This window comes from Mytilus trossulus, chromosome 4 (genome assembly GCF_036588685.1).
Source record: "Mytilus trossulus isolate FHL-02 chromosome 4, PNRI_Mtr1.1.1.hap1, whole genome shotgun sequence".
Taxonomy (NCBI): domain Eukaryota; kingdom Metazoa; phylum Mollusca; class Bivalvia; order Mytilida; family Mytilidae; genus Mytilus; species Mytilus trossulus.
Window position 1 is genome coordinate 87926056 of NC_086376.1, and position 18374 is coordinate 87944429.

Consider the following 18374-nt stretch of genomic DNA (forward strand, 5'->3'; position numbering starts at 1 on the left):
TTTTTGTCCATGGATTTATGAGTTTTGAACAGCGGTATACTACTGTTGCCTTCATTTATTATAAATGCAAGTAAATTTTTTGTTATATTTCTTTTACGAATTTTACATGTATGATTGTTTCATTTGCTCAACAAAAATGATTATATTGAACAAATATTTAGCTGATTTTATTCTTGAAATCAGAGTTAGGTAAAAAAGGAGATTTGGTATGAATTTAACTATTGTTACTTCACTTACTTGCCATTTTGTGACTTTGACGTTTTATCTGAAACTTAACAATAAAATTAACTGTTCTTTATTTATTTAACCTGTGATTCATAGTCGATAGTGAAATAAAGGTCACTAAAAACAACGCAAAACAAAATATTGTGAATTTGAGTGCTTGAAAAGTTATTGCACATACCTCGATCAACATTGATAAGTTTTGATTCAGAAATACATGTAATTGATGCAAGCTATACTTCATAGCAGTTTAAACAAGGGTAGTAAATATAATGCCTACCCATGTTAAAATTACAATACAGCATGCACCAATTATTTCGATGTTGATTAGGACAATTAAGGTAATTTCTATATCCGATGTGCATACGTATAGATCGTCTGTGCAAGTGACTTTCCGAATAAGACTATTTACCGGATTTGTAATAAGTATAAGCAACACGACGGGTGCCAAATGTGAAGCAGAATCTGCTTTCCCTTCCGGTCGGAGCCCCTGACATCACCCGAAGTGTTTGGTGGGGTTCGTGTTGCTTAGTCTTTAGTTTTTTTTATGTTATGTCTTCTGTACTATTATTTGTCAGTATTTTTTGCCATGCCGTTATAAGTTTATTTTCTATCTATGAGTTTAACTCTCCCTCTAGTATCGTTCGCCCCTCTCTTCCATGAACTTCCTTTTTTTACAAGCTCACGACTGACGATGTAAGACAGAGGAGTCTTGAACAGCCAGCATGCATTTCGAATTGCAACTCATTACAGTCAAATTAAATGAACTAATAACAACATCTGCATCGTTTCAGAGTTTGAAGTGTTTGAGGATAATGAAATATATTAAATGCATGCCAATTTGATAAAATTCATTATTCTGCAGTAGTCAATATACGCATGTGCAAACACATTTTATTGGATTTCGAGCATGGGTTTATTCACAAAGCGAAATAAGCACGTAATATTAGAATTATGGACAAAAGTTACTTCAGGCAATGTCTGTGGATTGCAAGGGGGATTAACTATTGAGTCGAAACTTCAAGAAAGTAACTTGTCTAAGGGTTTCAAACCTTAACATATATTATAAATGTAAACTGATTAGCCTAGCTAACTTCGTCTCGGGGAGAATTGCCATTTAGATTTTATTTTATGAGTATTAATAAACCAGAAGATTATATCAAAGAAACTTATACCAACTTTCCAATTCATGGGCGGCATTTGTATTAATTAAATATCACCAAAGGTAACTTAAATGTGTTTTTTTTTGTTATTTTCTTTACGTTTTGTGGATGTTTCGACACTTCAATCACAATGAAAAATTGTTAAACGAAAAATATTTAAATATTTAATTTTAACATACGTTTTTTGATACTGCTTACGACTATTAAATGAAATATAAGAAAACTGTACTTTGTACTTTTCATTTATGCGCAGATAATTTGTTTTTAATATCATGCATTTTTTCAGATAACAAACTAGCTTACCACATGTTCGGTCATCCTTCATAGATTCGTACATTTGAGTATTGCTTTCTGATGTTTTATTTACGGTTGGTTTCCTGTAAGCAAAACCATGTACATTCTAATACATGAACAACCATTCGTTTATGTATAGTTTACAAAATAAATCATAATGAAATTTTTTTTTCTGCTTTAGAATTTACGTTATATTGGTTATTTAGCTCTAAACGTTACTTCGAAATTATACAGTTCTAGTAGACTGTTAGTTCTTGATGTTATTGAACGCTCAGTAATCACAGCTTCGGTACTGATAGTGTTCATTACCTACTATGTAATGAAAAAACAATCCGTTGTTATATTAAGAAATAAAAAAATAGCAAATATTTTTACTCCTTGAGACATACATACCAACTAAATTTAACGTATTTGTACACTGTTCGCTTTCAATTATTTATGTTTGAGTGCTCCGTATGATGACGAATCCATATCAGTACTTCAATCGTACAATAATTTTACAGTACTTTTATGTACATTGCTTTTATTTAACTACATTAAATGTAAATCTATACGTAAATATTTTACTTTTCATTTTCAGTGTTGATACTTGACATTATTACCGGCTCAGTAGCCAGTTCATATGTTCTGTCAAGAAAATACGAAAAATGTTTATCACCATCTGTTATTTGATGTATCAATAGTAAGCAATGCATCTATGGTAAAAAAAATTCTGGGGTTTACTTTGATAGTTAATTAAGCACGAAAAAGCAGGTCAATGGCATCACGAAGTCAGTTAATTAAGCACGAAAAAGCAGGTCAATGGCATCACGAAGTCGTGTAACTTCCAAATTAGGAACATTGGTCGAATTTGGCAATATATTACCGAGGATGCCTGTAAAACTTTCGTCTGCTCGCTCGTAACGTCACGTATAGACTACGTAAACGCTTTGCTATATGGAGTAAATGCCAGCTTAGTCAATAAGTACCAGCGAGTACAGAATACGGCAGCCAGGCCCGTTACACGTACCGAGAAACATAATCATATAACACCAGTTCTTGTGTCTCTTCATTGGATCCCGGTGCAGTACCGAAAACAATATATAAACTTCTTTTGTATACTTTTTAAATCCTGCATGGCCTAGCGCCCGTCTATCTTGAGGAACTCATTAGTGCCTATCAACCATCAAGATCTCTTAGATCGGAAAATGGCATGCAGCTTATACAACCTCGCGTACGCACCAAAATCTATGGAGAAAGACGTTTCGACAAAGCTACTGCGAGCCTCTGGAACAATCTTCCTAGCCATCTAAAACATGAACACTCAATCGAACGTTTTAAGAAAATGTGAAAACCCATTGTTTAGACTCGCTTTCAGTGATTACATGTGACTTTTGATACTAAAAATGACCTTTTAACTTGTTCTTTTCGTTGTGGTATAATATGCCTTTTAATTAAGATTATTTATTTTTTAACTTTTCTGTTTATTTTGGTTTTTTATATGTGTTTCAAAATTTTATTTCATTCTTATTGCATTGATTGTTTTAATGTTTAACACCTTTTATTAACTGCATTGATTGTTTTGTGTTAAGCGCTTGGAGAAATTTTAATTAGATAATGCCCTATATAAATAATAAATAGTGAATAATTAAAGTCAGCCTTTATATGCGCATATGCTTTATCATTGATATGGTCAAAATCATAAATAAATGTTCACTAAACTTTTTGTATACCTTACCCGTATTTTGCAACATTTAAAATGTATTATGGGTTCTCAAATTTGTACTGTTTCGCATTTAAAACTGTTTCAGTGTCAGTGACGAAACGTTTTCAATTTCGTTTGCTTGAAGCAACACTGAAGAGATTTTTATAATCGAAATGGGTTTGAGGTGGAGTACCATATTCCATTAACATTTAAAATACTTTTAATTTAATGCTAAGTAATATTTAATTTGGATTTCACTGGTTTTCTTTGCAGATATATTGTATATATATAAGGTATTACTTTCATTTTTGTTTAACCTAAACAATGTCTTTTCTCAAATTCAATAAGCAAAGACAATTGAAAAGACTCTAGTTTTTATATCTCTATCAGATATCTATTCAGAATATTTGGCAGAAATGTGTACCATTTTTGTCCACCATATCCCTTGAAACACGGTGAATATAATGAATATACAAATATATAGTATGCACTTACTTTATTGATGTTTTCACTAAAAAGAAATAATGAATTACATGTAATATTGACTATAAGGCAGATCAATATTCATAATATAAGAGCATTTTTCTACAACCAAGAACACTGTGCTATATCTTTATATTACTTTTACTGTTAGTTTACCGTGCTGTTAAACTTAAATGAGTTTAAACTTAATGTTTTTAATAAAATCAGCTAAAACAGTCGAATGAAGGTATGCATGAACAATGCAACATATAGAAAAATCATTAAGAAAGTGTTTCAGTTATCAGTCTTCTAGCATACCTAACATGTGTCTGGCATGCAAATCAAATTTCAATTTCATATTTGGAAATGTTAAGACAGAGAAGAATAGGTTTTTCTCAATCTGAATGCCGTATATTTGCCTATAATTGCTAAAATCACTTATTTGGGGTCTGGTGGATACATATCTAATACGTTAGCATAGCACAACTCTCTTTTTTATATATAATAGAGCAAAATATGATAATTACCTTTTGTTTCTTTGGCCATGTCTTCGTATGCATTCATTTCAGTAAGATGCACTGATTCTACCCTAATATAGAAAACATTTATTGATTGTTGCTTGATTGCAACCACAGGGGATACTATTTCATGCATTCTTATTAAATTAGAAGGTAGAAAAAAATTGTGTGTGAGGTATTCCTTACAAAAGAACGCCATAATGGCCCCAAAGCTTGCATTTCCGCACTAAAGTGCTTTATTACAATATTTCAGAGAATTTGTTTTGAAGTGGAATTAACTTCTTCTACAAATGTTATATCAAAGAACTATTGACTTTTCCCTAATTATGAGTCCAAAATTCAAACTCATAGATCGAAAACAAACTAAAAACACCACTGCTTAAAAAGAAAAAAAACCCAAACAGACAAACAATACTACACAATATATAACCTAGAAAACTAGAGATTAAGCAACACAAACCCCAACAAAAAAAATTGGGTGATCTCAGGTGCTCCGGAAGAGTACTTATGACTATGGTATGGACTACGGTATGTTTCTAACGTAAAATCCGTATATAATCTCAGATAATCTAAAACTCGTTTCAAGTTTAATAGATATACTACATTGGGTGTAACTATGAAAAACACAAAACGCCACATGAGCAAAGTTTTCGCTTGTTGTCATCATTTAGAATATATTTACATGCACTGGAAGTCCGTAACAAAATAAGAAACTAGTAGTTAGAAGTATAAAAATGTAGATAACAGAAACAAGAAGAATCAACCATATATATATTAAGGATAAAACAACATTACACAAGTTTTACAAATGAGCTTATCAAAATGTATGCTCTCCTTGTCATTTAAGGGCATACGATACAGTTACAGGGAAGGCAATGACGTTGCTAACGTAATTTGTTATTTTCGCGACGTCAAACTGTGACATATCGGGAAAAGATGCATTTTTCGACTGATTTTTATCATTCAAACTGATTTAATTTGAAAACGAGTTCATGGACCCCTATTTTTCAAAACGGCATTTTGTTTCATTTTGCAGGGAGATTATGTGACCCAAATTTTATAAAACTGTAAATAGAGGATTTTTTTTAATTTTGATAAACATGCAGTAAAAAATGACGTTTTTTTCCTAAATTCATGAACATTTGGTAACTATGAGTTATTCTGAATAAAAAAATGCATATTTTTTTTTTATTTTTATAAAATACAAGAATTACAGATAATTTAACAAAAAACAATTTGTGTTTATCTTTTATAACAAAAAAGTTATGTCTTTCTTTCGAAAAAGAAATTGTGGCCACAAATCTGAATTTTGAGCAAATATACAAAATTTCGACCTCATTTTACTCAAAAAGTAGCACATGAAGGTATATTTTTCATTACATATTTGATTTAATCAGGTAAAAAATAGCCTATATGCAAATTTTCATGAACTTGTAAATACAGGATCAAAACTGTATCGTATGCCCTTAATTAAACAACAGTTTCGCTTACACTCGATTGTTCATATTCGCTATATATGTCATCTTACTTATGCCAAAAAGTTTATCGATCTAAGTAGTCGAACTACGGTACCACTAGCATGTCAACACTGAGGACGTCAATTCGAATCGTGCACGTGGAAAATCTTAATTGATTTGGGTTATCGGTTTTCCTTCTAAGTTAGTGGTTTCTTATCAATAATATTGTATTTACCTTACTGTAGATTGATCAGTAGGAAGATCTGAAAAGTATAATATAGATATGTATTTCCACTACATACGTCACAAAAATGTTCTGAAACGTTTATCTTTTATTATAACAAATGTTTATATCATTTATGTATTTGCTGCAAAGAAACAATTTCGTAACACATAAACGAATTTTGTTAGAGCCTAGAGGAATTGATGCATTACCAGAACCTGAACAGAACACACTGATAACGATTAATTTAAATAAGATAAACATTTAGCAAAATAACACACACAAACTTGCCTACTATTTTATATCTCCATGCTAAACTCGGCATGACTCATCTAGTCTTGTAAAGAGCAAGTACTAAGAATCATATTCGTTTGAGCATTTGATGATATTGAATACAAGTGTCATTTATTTATCTATTTCCAATACCCTTGTTTTCGTATTTTATCGAATTTGTACTTTATCAAGATAGTATATATGTCATTAGATCACGCCTATATTATGTCATGCATATGGCAGTTGTTCTCCATTCTTGCTGTTGGTAGATACAAATTAGCGTTTGATTTTGTCAAATTTGTGGACTGTCTGCTTTTTCAATTTCTAATTCATCAGAATAGAAATGAAACATCGCATAAACCATTTAATACCTGCTAAGTTTGTCTGATTTGCATACGCTCTGTGCTGTTCTGTGTGGTTTAGAACTTGTTTCCTGAGACTGAAATAGGAAAGAAAAAGAAGAAAAATGAATTTAAACATTGGAAGTAGTTAGTAGCACAAAAGCAGTGAAAAAAAACATAGGTCGAAAAAAAACTAAAAACACTATGACATACATTTTATGTTATAGCGAACAAAAACAAAAACTCGCGAAGAAACGTGAGTAAACGTAGCGCGAACTCACGCAAAAAAACTAGCATATAACTCAATAAAAAAACTAGCATATAACTCAAATGTTCTACAAGGATACGCAGTTTTTGCTCCTCAAGTGCCAGTCTGTCTAGATACTGATGTTTGGTTTGGTTGTTTTGCTGTATCTAAGCTGGAAGCTTTGTTTTATTGTGTTTATTTTAGCTCTTTTTCTGCTTCATACCGATTTATAAGATTAGCCATTTTGAACTCGTTATTACCTCTATTAAGGCTATTGCTTATGTTGTGAAGTTGCACTACAATCCCAGATTTTAGAAATGGTTTGGCGTTAACAAACATGTCTTACCCGCCACATTCTTTTTGTGCCTATTCCAATTTAGTATTTCATGTCGGTCATATTTGTTTTAAATATAGCCTTGAGTTTTGTCATTTGAGTTGTTTCACGTTGTAATTTTGATGCCTATTGTGTGGATTTTTCTCATTGTTTAAGAACAAATGTTTACCTATAATTGTTTATATCTACGTCATTTTAAAGAGCTTATATTGGATAATCCTGCTTCATATCCCGATTTTTATACACAATACTAGTACGAAATTGTTTATTTAAGAATTGAATGCTTCTTTTTATAACTTTATTGGGGGGTAAAAGTTTCGACCGAAGTACATTTCCGCGCTTCATTCTAAAAATGTGCGCATGGTCACCGCTTTTACATCTGTATAAAGAACATTCTTTTCGGATCTGAATGGTGGCGTTATATAATAATGATTAAAACAAGATGGTATGAGATGGTGCCTGATTATTTCCTGTGAACAATTACCTACGTAACATACTAAAATAAAGTGTGTAAAATTTTCTAGTAAAAATGCAACGTGAACACACAATTGAAATATAAAAACTGCTACCCACCTTCTTCGTTTAATATTCTTTATATCTAAAACAAAAATAAATTGTATTGACTTGCATTAACGATTGGGAAGATTCGAAGATTCTTAGTTTGTATAAATGATGGATGGGATCATTTGTATCCTCTTTAAAATGGTGACATGGTAAAAAATATTTCATGCTTTTTAATGTTCTTCTTCACACTTTCCAAAGCATCGATAAAATTGTTAATCCTTATTCAATAATTGACATATGGATAGACCAAAAATGTTACCAATGGTTCTATGAAACCAGTAGCGACCTTTTTTTTTATTCTAGCGTCACTGATGAGTCTTTTAATTTTAGACAAAAAGCGTGTTTCTCTTTTAAATCGTTGAATTATTTATGAGTTTAATAATAATGATATAATATTGAACATTTATAGTATTTGGCATAGCAACAATTTGTTTCAGTACAATTTATACAACAGTTGTATACCTCTGTTCAAATATCATAACTCGATTGAAAGAAAATAAATACGGGTTTCAAAATTAAACCGAGACAAACACATCGACTTTAAGAGGATAACAACGGAACTATAGAATCACTGAAACAAGTGCACTCATTAAAAAATAAACTATTTAAAGAGAATAACCAATACAATTTCTCGTTAACTTTAATTCATATTAATTAAATCTGAGGATGCTTTTCGTTGAGACAGCTTTAAGATATCACTATACATACATAGACTTTAGGTATTACCTGGAGGCATAGGTGGCTCATTAAAATATGTTTCTTTGGCGTCTACATTTTCGGCCTTCTTATCTCTAGGCCTATTTTGAAAGAGTAATGAACAGCAGTCAGTGGATTATTAGATTATAACAAATACACTGAGCGAAGTGAATACACGGAACGAATAACATGAACTAAATTCGACATGTAGGTTAACCTGTTTGCTGGTTAGACAGATTATCATATACTCTCACTTTACTTCATAAATAAATAATGATTATTTATTTGTATAAATTCAAATGTATAGCTTTCATTATATTGCTCTTAGATACATGTACAAATTAACTTCATATTAAATATATCAATGTTTAAACTTATTTTGGTTGCTTATTATTTAATATGAATAAAAAAATGTGTACTTTAATTAGGCCACTAGTTTTCTCGTTTAAATTGTTTTGCATTTGTGATATAGGGGACTTTAATAGCTAACTATGCAATATGAGCTTTGCTCATTGTTGAAGGCCGAACTGGTGACACATATTTCAAACAATATTCCATTAAGTGTTCATATAGATGGTTTATACCTGCTCTGATTGCCTTTTGTCGAAACTGAAAAAAGAAAAATAAGAAGCAAAAAGTACTTTACAGCAGTGATTATCATAACATAAAAGTCCTTTTTAGAATGTAACAACTTCTAACATATATATTTTGAAATTGATTCAAATAAAACCTTACGGGTAAGATTTTCACGGCTTCATTTTTGTATTTTAGAGAGTTTACTGTTTTTCTTTTACGAAATACGGCTATAACATGACTTAATTGTTAGATTAAACATACGTGTACGTTTTTATGTCTTAAAAACAAGCTGGACTAAAACTTATAATTTTCTGCACGTGAGGAAAGCAAGGTGGTAGATTAGCACAAAGAGGGTTTCTGACTATTCAATTTACAAATTACATGTCTGTTTTCGTAGTCTGTAGTACATTTTAGTACATCTTAACTCCAAAGTTATATTGTTCATGATACTATTAAACTTCAATAATATACAAGTAGTTACCAATAGCATCCTCACGAAGAGATTCATATTGATTATCTAGATGTACTGAATCATACGTATTGTTTATTACAGATTGTACTGGACCCTTCCGACCTTGGTTCAAACATTCCCGGCGTAGGAACTGTGATCTGTATTAAAAATATGCACATGTAATCATCTTCTTTTATTTTGTGGAAAATAAATATCCATTTGTTTATGCAAGCTTACTTTGCCTATGAAAGAACTTTTATTCCATTATTAAAACAGCTTTATTCTTTAATATCTTTAATAAATGTTGCTTCGTCTGTTTAATTGTCATTACATTTTTTCTTATAATAAATAGGTCGTTACACACAAATGGTGTACTAAATGAATAAACATAACTTATATTTAAAAACAGAAAATAATACTATATAAAGGAGTAGGTCCAATAACGCCCCTTTTTGGTCCCAATATATAGCACTTTTACAAAATTGTTAAAATGTAAACTTTAAGTTATTTATTAGAAAGTATAATGCTTCTGCTACATAAATATGGGTTGCTTTTGACACTACAATACACATGTATCGGGTACTATCATCATAAAGTCATGCTAAATCACTGAAATCTTCACAATTTTAACATTTTAGTTACATTTTAGACGGTTTCCGTCTTAAATGAAAGTGGCCGCATTCGTGTTCATTCTTAATATTGAAATGTAAGTTGTATTTATTAATAATACAAAACATATATAAAGGTTGAGGATAACACAGATGCGGCCACTTTCATTTTTGACAAAAAACTGAAAAAGTGACATTTTTTGCCATATTTGATAGATTTCTCATATTTAAACTTGAATCAGAGCGTATTTCATGACTAAATCAGTTAACAACTTGCACACAAAATAATGGAAGAAACTGGAGTAGACATTAAACTGTTCAAAAAATCTTTCCATAGATGAACCTGAAATTTGAAGCCAAAATCGGCCCTTACCGGACCTACTCCTTTCACGTCCGAAGTGCATTACCTTCATCGGGAATTCCAAAAGCTGAATATGTTAAAGACAGAGAGAGATATATCAATATGAGAACTGAATTACTTTTAAAACAGCTTTATGACCAATAGTACCATAAAAAAATTCATGTATGGTCAGCTTTGTCTGGAAGAAATGAAATAATAGTTTAACGTTATATTTACCCGTCTTTGTCTTTATTGCTTTTACGGCGACCTGAAACCAAGTATATATGATGGAATGATTGTTAACAAATGAAAGTATAAAGTATTTTTTGCTAGATTTTTTTTATCAGTACAAAAATGTTACTTTCAATATATAACCAAGATGATAAAATGAATAAGAATAGAAAAAAACGATATGTACATGTAATCATAGAACAGTTTATAACATTGCATTTTTCTATCTAGACCCTGGTATCGTTCGGAGGACCCATGTTGACCTGAATGACTAATGACTAATCTAGATGTGGATACATTACTTTCATTGGTCACGCATAAAAATCGTACAATATATAAGATTTGGCGGTAAATATGATTGAATGATAGTTGTTTGCTTAACGTTCAGTGCCAAATAATTTATGTATGTTCAGTTTGAGAACACATTTAAAGTCTATAAAGGTCGTGTAGTAAAGACCGTCCAAGATAACAGTCTGGCAAACGTGGATTACAACTGGAAATTGATAGTATCTTCGATAGAGATGTATAATTGCAACAGGCCACTTATGGACCTTTCGTTGCATTTTCCCTGGGGCTTTGGATTAAACGCTCAAATTTTTGTCGTACGTGGTTGGGTACATAAAATTGAGAAAGGAAATGGTGAATGTGTCAAAACGACAACAACCCGACCATAGAGCAGACAACAGCCGAAGGCCTCCAATGGGTCTTCAATGTAGCGAGAATTGCCGCACCCGTAGGTGTCCCCTAGCTGGCCCCTAAAATATGTATACTAGTACAGTGAAAATGGACGTCATACTAAAGTCCGAATTATACACAAGAAACTAAAATTAAAAATTAAAAACATGTACATCCTTCACAACCACACAAACATTTTTCCTTCTTTCTGTGGATTAAAGTGCCCTTCTGGAGAACACCTCAATAACCATATATGTCTATTCCCCATTCACTCTTAGCGGAGTTGAACATATGAAAACGACACCGATGTATTAATTATCGATATCAATCAACACGTTCATTGTTTTAAATGAGTAAAAATTACAATTATAAATGTAAAAAAAATATTACTTTTACTCACAGAATGGTATTATGATGAAAACCGTTATCAATACTATGACAACGAATAAACCACCAGCCACACCTATTGTGGCTATAGTAACAACAGAAAACACCTGTTGTGGTTCTTTCAACGTTACAATATCTGAATATATACCAAAGTAAAAGTATTTTATGTATATTTCCAAAATTCTACAACAGCTATGATCAATATCAATATGAGAACGGTTTATTCAATCTATATTTCGAAAACAATTATTCTATACATATATATTAAATAATTTAAAAAAAACGTTTTAAAAATAGCAAGACTTAAAATCATTTAGACATAACTTAACGAAAAAGAGTAATGTACTTTGTTTTTCAAATGTCTAATAATAAACATGATCAAATTGTTGTTCTGGTTTGGCCTTTCCGTTCTCAGTTTTCTCTTCTTTTGGTTTTGGTGTAAACATTTATATTTTTACTTATTCAATGTAGTAGTCCTTATCTGTTTGAGTAAAAAAAAACATTACATACTATCCCTAAATAGTACCAATCATTTAGTTTTAGATGTGTGTCACAGTATTTTGAATTAACTAATAGGGCGTACATTTATTTTGTCTGTGTGCATGTAATCATTGTTCTAGCTGATGAAGTCACGCGTGTTGTGACGTGTATCTTCGAGTTGTGTAGTGATGTTTATACGAACAGTCGTCAGTCTCAAATGTCAAAATGATTATGATGAAACAAAAAGTGAAATGAATGAAATAAATGAAATGATGAATAACTAATAAATACTTTTTTAATCATATGTATAAAAACAAAGAAATACGTGTTTAACGTACATGTTTGGTTAATATTCATCAGTATTGTTTACCGCTAGAAATTGTGACTGTAAGTAAGGAGATAAGTGTATTGTAGTTTAAGCTCCGACGGAACTAATTGGTGATTTAATGGTCATTTGCGACGAATAAGCAGGAAAGTAAACGACAATTGGTGACTTATTCCTAAAATGAACTTAACAAACGATGTTGTATTAGAATGTGAGATAATTACATATGTAACAACTGTGTAATAAACAATGATCATAAGGCAACATCAGAAACATTCTGGGCTAATGCTATACGCTGACAATTAGCCCAAAAAGTTGTTTAAAGATACAGATGGGTGCGGTCCTAACCTTGACAAAAGTTAACTTAGAGTTAACTTGTTGACTGCTTTCTAAGTTAACTTGAGAATTTTTAAGCAGTCAAGCAAGTTAACTTCGTCGTTGGTGGACCAGACCTACGGTCTGCTTTTTTAGGTCTGCTGCAGACCTATCGACAAGTCTGCTGCAGACCAGACCTGTGGACAAGTCTGCTTTTGATCAGTCCCGAGGACAGGTCTGCCCGAGACCAGACCTGTGGACAAGTCTGCTTTTGACCAGTCCTGAGGACAGGTCTGCCTCAGACCAGACCTGTGGACAGGTCTGCTCCTGACCAGACCTGAGGACAGGTCTGCTTTTGACCAGACCTGTGGACAAGTCTGCTATTGACCAAACCTGAGGACAGGTCTGCTTATGACAGATTATCGTTATAAGAGTTTTCATATCAGCCTTGAGCTTTCCGCATGATTAAAATATGTAAACAACATTCGCATTGTTTTTCCACAGATATCATTTATTATTTACTCGCTAGACTCTACTAGATATTATACAAATGCTCTCTTTTATTTGATATACATGTATTCTTATATAAATACAAAATGACAATACGATCACACAGAGTTTTTTGTATTAGAAGGCGGATAGAAAGGTTATCCAACGCATCGGAACAATATTCTTATATCACGGGATATCGGCAACATTGTCTACGTTACTTCGTTCCCCGTTGTTTACCTGTCCCTTCCTAAATTTTACTTTATGCATAAATTCACACTTGCATGGATATTTCATTGATATTCAACTTGTTTGCATTGGATTTACTATTCTATTTCCCGCAGAATATTCTAACAGAAATTGTACAGTGTCCGTAAGCATACGGTGTGGTAAAACTATCATTCTAACATGACGTCCTTCAAACGCTTTGAGTACACACCCGTGGTAAAATATTAATATATTGGTTTGGCTGTTCCAATTGTACTCCCACGTCATATGATTGTTTATGAATGAAGTACACGACGTCATAGAATGATGACGTAATAATTTAAGCATTTTACGGGAAAATACACGCTTCTAATACCGAAAATCATCACAACAAGGAAACGTAAACAAACGATGCTAAAATGTGGTATAAGCCCTTTTTTTATATACATAGAAGATATATAAGTAAATTATCATTAAAATTAATCCAAATCTATCTAAACCTGTTATTGTAAATAGTTTTAGCATGTCACTTATTCTGTTTGCTCCGTTTTTACTGCCAGTCTAAAAGTGCGTTGATTTATGGGAACGGCAAATGTGTGCCTCCACGTAGAGCGCTTCGATCCAAAAGAATTGCCGTATTTGTCTTATTAGAATCGAAATAATTCATGGGGGCTTGAATATATCTAGATTTTACCACGGGTTGTCCCTTTATGCCGATATTTTACCCCTCGCTATCGCTCAGGGTAAAATATTTGTCATAAAGGGCCAACCCGTGGTAAAATTACGATATATTCAAGCCCCCATGAATTATTTCTTAAACAATCTCGTCAAATTCGTCAGATTTATCGAGAGATTTGTCATTGCCGATATTTATATGGGACGTCCTATAATTATACTCAATGCGCACTCTAATGAAATAGTTGCCACTTGACGTTTAACTATTAACAAAATCAATCAACCGACATAATAGATTCCAAGAAGAGAACCTCGTATACTTTTTTTTATTAAATCATTGTAAATAGTACAAATGAACTCAGATATGTCAGTGTTGGTACTTTGATGATGTGGCATAATAGTTTTGTTTTACACGTACACTATCATGAACTCCTATATGATCTGACTGTTATTATGAATAAAGAGATGAAATTCTGACATTCTCAATTTAATCAAAATATTTTTTGCATTAATAGTTTTCCAATATAATGGATTACGTGTACATTTACGGTCCTACTAAAATGTGAACAGGAGCGCCAGGAAAAGACATTAAGGCGCTCGGTACAATGGTATGCGGGTATATAGATTTGCAAATAAAAGTGCACATATGATCAGTTTTGGTCAACTAGTTTCGTTTTTCAAGTCAGCATGAGGTATTAAAACTACTGAAATTTTGTTACGTATCAATATTTTGAATAAAAGGAGGACACGCTGGTATCCTAGGCTAAATTTATGCGAACAAAAATTTGTTGTTATTAAATTGCAATATTGCTGTCCATTGTCATGATTATATTATACATTGATTCCTGACATAAAATATATGGCTGATTAATACTATGCAGGTACGTCATGGTGTATATAGATTTACAAATTAAAGTGCACATATGGTCAGTTTTGGTAATGCGGTCAAATAATTTTGTTGAACAAGTCAGCTGGAGGTATCAAAACTACTGAAATTTTGTTACGTATCAATATTTTGAATAAAATGAGGACATGCTGGTATCCTAAATTTATGCAAACCAAAATTTGTTGTTATTATATTGCAATATTGCTGTCCATTGTCATGATTGTATTATACATTGAATCCTGACATAAAAAATAAGGCTGATTTACTATGCGGGTATATGGATTTACAATTTAAAGTTCACATATGGTCAGTTTTGGTAATATGGTCAAATAATTTTGTTGTACAAATCAGCTGGAGGTATCAAAACTACTGAAATTTTGTTACGTATCAATATTTTGAATAAAATGAGGACATGCTGGTATCCTAAATTTATGCAAACCAAAATTTGTTGTTATTATATTGCAATATTGCTGTCCATTGTCATGATTGTATTATACATTGAATCCTGACATAAAAAATAAGGCTGATTTACTATGCGGGTATATAGATTTACAATTTAAAGTTCACATATGGTCAGTTTTGGTAATGTGGTCAATTAATTTTGTTGTACAAATCAGCTGGAGGTATCAAAACTACTGAAATTTTGTTACATATCAATATTTTGAATAAAATGAGGACATGCTGGTATCCTAAATTTATGCAAACCAAAATTTGTTGTTATTATATTGCAATATTGCTGTCCATTGTCATGATTATATTATACATTAAATCCTGACATAAAAAAATGACTGATTTACTGTCCAGGTATATAGATTTTCAAATTAAAGAGCACATATGGTCAGTTTTGGTGGATGCGGTCAAATCATTTTGTTGTACAAGTCAGCAGGAGGTATCAAAACTACTAAAATTTTGTTACGTATCAATATTTTGAATAAAATGAGGACATGCTGGAATTCTAAATTTATGTGAACAAAAATTTGTTGTTATTATATTGCAATATTGCTGTCCATTGTCATGATTGTAGTATAAATTGATTCTGGCATAAATAATATGGCTGATTAACTATGTGGGTATATAGATTTACAAATTAAAGTGCACATATGGTCAGTTTTGGTAGATGCGGTCAAATAATTTTGTTGTACAAGTCAACTGGAGGTATCAAAACTACTGAAATTTTGTTACGTATCAATATTTTGAATAAAATGAGGACATGCTGGTATCCTAAATTTATGCTAACCAAAATTTTTTGTTATTATATTGCAATTTTGCTGTCCATTTTCATGATTGTAATATACATTGAATCCTGACATAAAAAATATGGCTGATTTACTATGCGGGTATATAGATTTACAAATTAAAGTGCACATATGGTCAGTTTTGGTGGATGCAGTCAAACAATTTAGTTGTACAAGTCAGCAGGAGGTGTCAAAACTACTGAAATTTTGTTACGTATCAATATTTTGAATAAAATGAGGACATGCTGGTATCCTAAATTGATGTGAACAAAAATTTGTTGTTATTATATTGCAATATTGCTGTCCATTGTCATGATTGTATTATACATTGATTCTGGCATAAAAAAATATGGCTGATTAACTATGCGGGTATATAGATTTACAAATTAAAGTGCACATATGGTCAGTTTTGGTGGATGCGGTCAAATAATTTTGTTGTACAAGTCAACTGGAGGTATCAAAACTACTGAAATTTTGTTACGTATCAATTTTTTGAATAAAATGAGGACATGCTGGTATCCTAAATTTATGCGAAAAAAAAATTCGTTGTTATTATATTGCAATATTGCTGTCCATTGTCATGATTGTATTATACATTGAATCCTGAGATAAAAAATATAGCTGATTTACTATGCAGGTATATAGATTTACAAATTAAAGTGCATATATGGTCAGTTTTGGTGGATGCGGTCAATTAATTTTGTTGTACAAGTCCACTGGAGGCATCAAAACTACTGAAATTTTGTTACGTATCAGTATTTTAAGAATAAAGAGGACATGCTGGCACCCTTTATTTAGGCGAACAAAAATTTGTTATTATTATATTGTAATATTGCTGTCCATCGTCATGATTGTATTATACATTGAATCCTGACATTTAAAATAAGGCTGATTTACTATGCTGGTATATAGATTTACAATTTAAAGTTCACATATGGTCAGTTTTGGTAATGTTGTCAAGTAATTTTGTTGTACAAGTCAACTGAAGGCATCAACACTACTGAAATTTTGTTACGTATCAGTATTTTGAGTAAAAAGAGGACATGCTGGCACCCTTAATTTAGGCAAACAAAAATTCGAAGTCATTATTTAAATGAATTAAACTATTGCTGATTGTGGCTGCATAGTTCAAGGATGTATAACTAACAAGGACGTATACACCTAACATCAAATATATTTCTTTTCAAAAATATACATTATATGATTGAATTTGATCTCGGAATATATATATATATTCAGTGCCTGTTATCATTGTAACCGAGATCGTTTTTATAATAGATAGATTGTCAGATCACAGATGAATTTGTGTTGCGTTCTGTGCGTACTTATTTTCAAATATTTGTATTTAATCCTGTTCATAAAACGGAAGTATTAATTTTCAAATTACTTTATTTTCGATGTTTATACTACGAAACAAAGATATTATTGTTTTTTAAAAATCAACCAAGAGCGGTCCTGGTTACAAGTTAACTTAGTGTTGAGCAGACGAGTCAAAAGTTAACTTGGGAACAGGTCTGGTTTTGATCGGATTTGTCCAAGCAGAAGTTAACTTTGTAGCAGGACCGGTTTCCAAGTTAACTTATGTTAACTTTATGACAGGACTGGTTCCGAAGTTAACTTATGTTAACTTTATGACAGGACTGGTTCGAAGTTAACTTATATCAATAGCGGACCTGTTTCCAAGTTAACTTTTTGGCAGACATAAAAACAGTCCTAGGACCAAGTCCGCTTTTCAAGTTAACTAGATTTTGGTCCTAGGACTGGTCAGAGCAGTCCTATATTCGGTCACAGGTTAACTTTGACCAGTCCAAATGACTGGTTATCAAGTTAACTTGCTGTACAGGTTAGGAGTGCACCCATCTGTAGGTTTTATTTTTATTTAAGTTGATTCAATCACCCTATAATGCAAATACAAATCTCAAAGGTTGATTGATATACATTTGGGCAATTCTTGCACTTAATGTGTATACTTTCCCAGTACATTTATTAGTTTTCCTGCCTATTGTTAACTTTTTA

The 18374-nt window shown here is 31.7% G+C and overlaps 1 protein-coding gene across 1 annotated transcript; it reads right to left on the bottom strand.

The window, feature by feature from the left end:
* Positions 1 to 233: 233 nt before the first annotated feature.
* Positions 234 to 12279, bottom strand: LOC134716881 (uncharacterized). Its single transcript, XM_063579896.1, has 13 exons — positions 12273 to 12279; positions 11760 to 11882; positions 10691 to 10721; positions 9536 to 9663; positions 9063 to 9087; positions 8509 to 8579; positions 7792 to 7816; positions 6668 to 6735; positions 6036 to 6063; positions 4353 to 4414; positions 3859 to 3874; positions 1689 to 1762; positions 234 to 265 (listed from the first exon to the last, which is right to left on the bottom strand). Exons 1-13 carry the CDS (start codon positions 12277 to 12279, stop codon positions 234 to 236), a joined length of 690 nt encoding a protein of 229 aa, XP_063435966.1.
* Positions 12280 to 18374: the final 6095 nt, after the last annotated feature.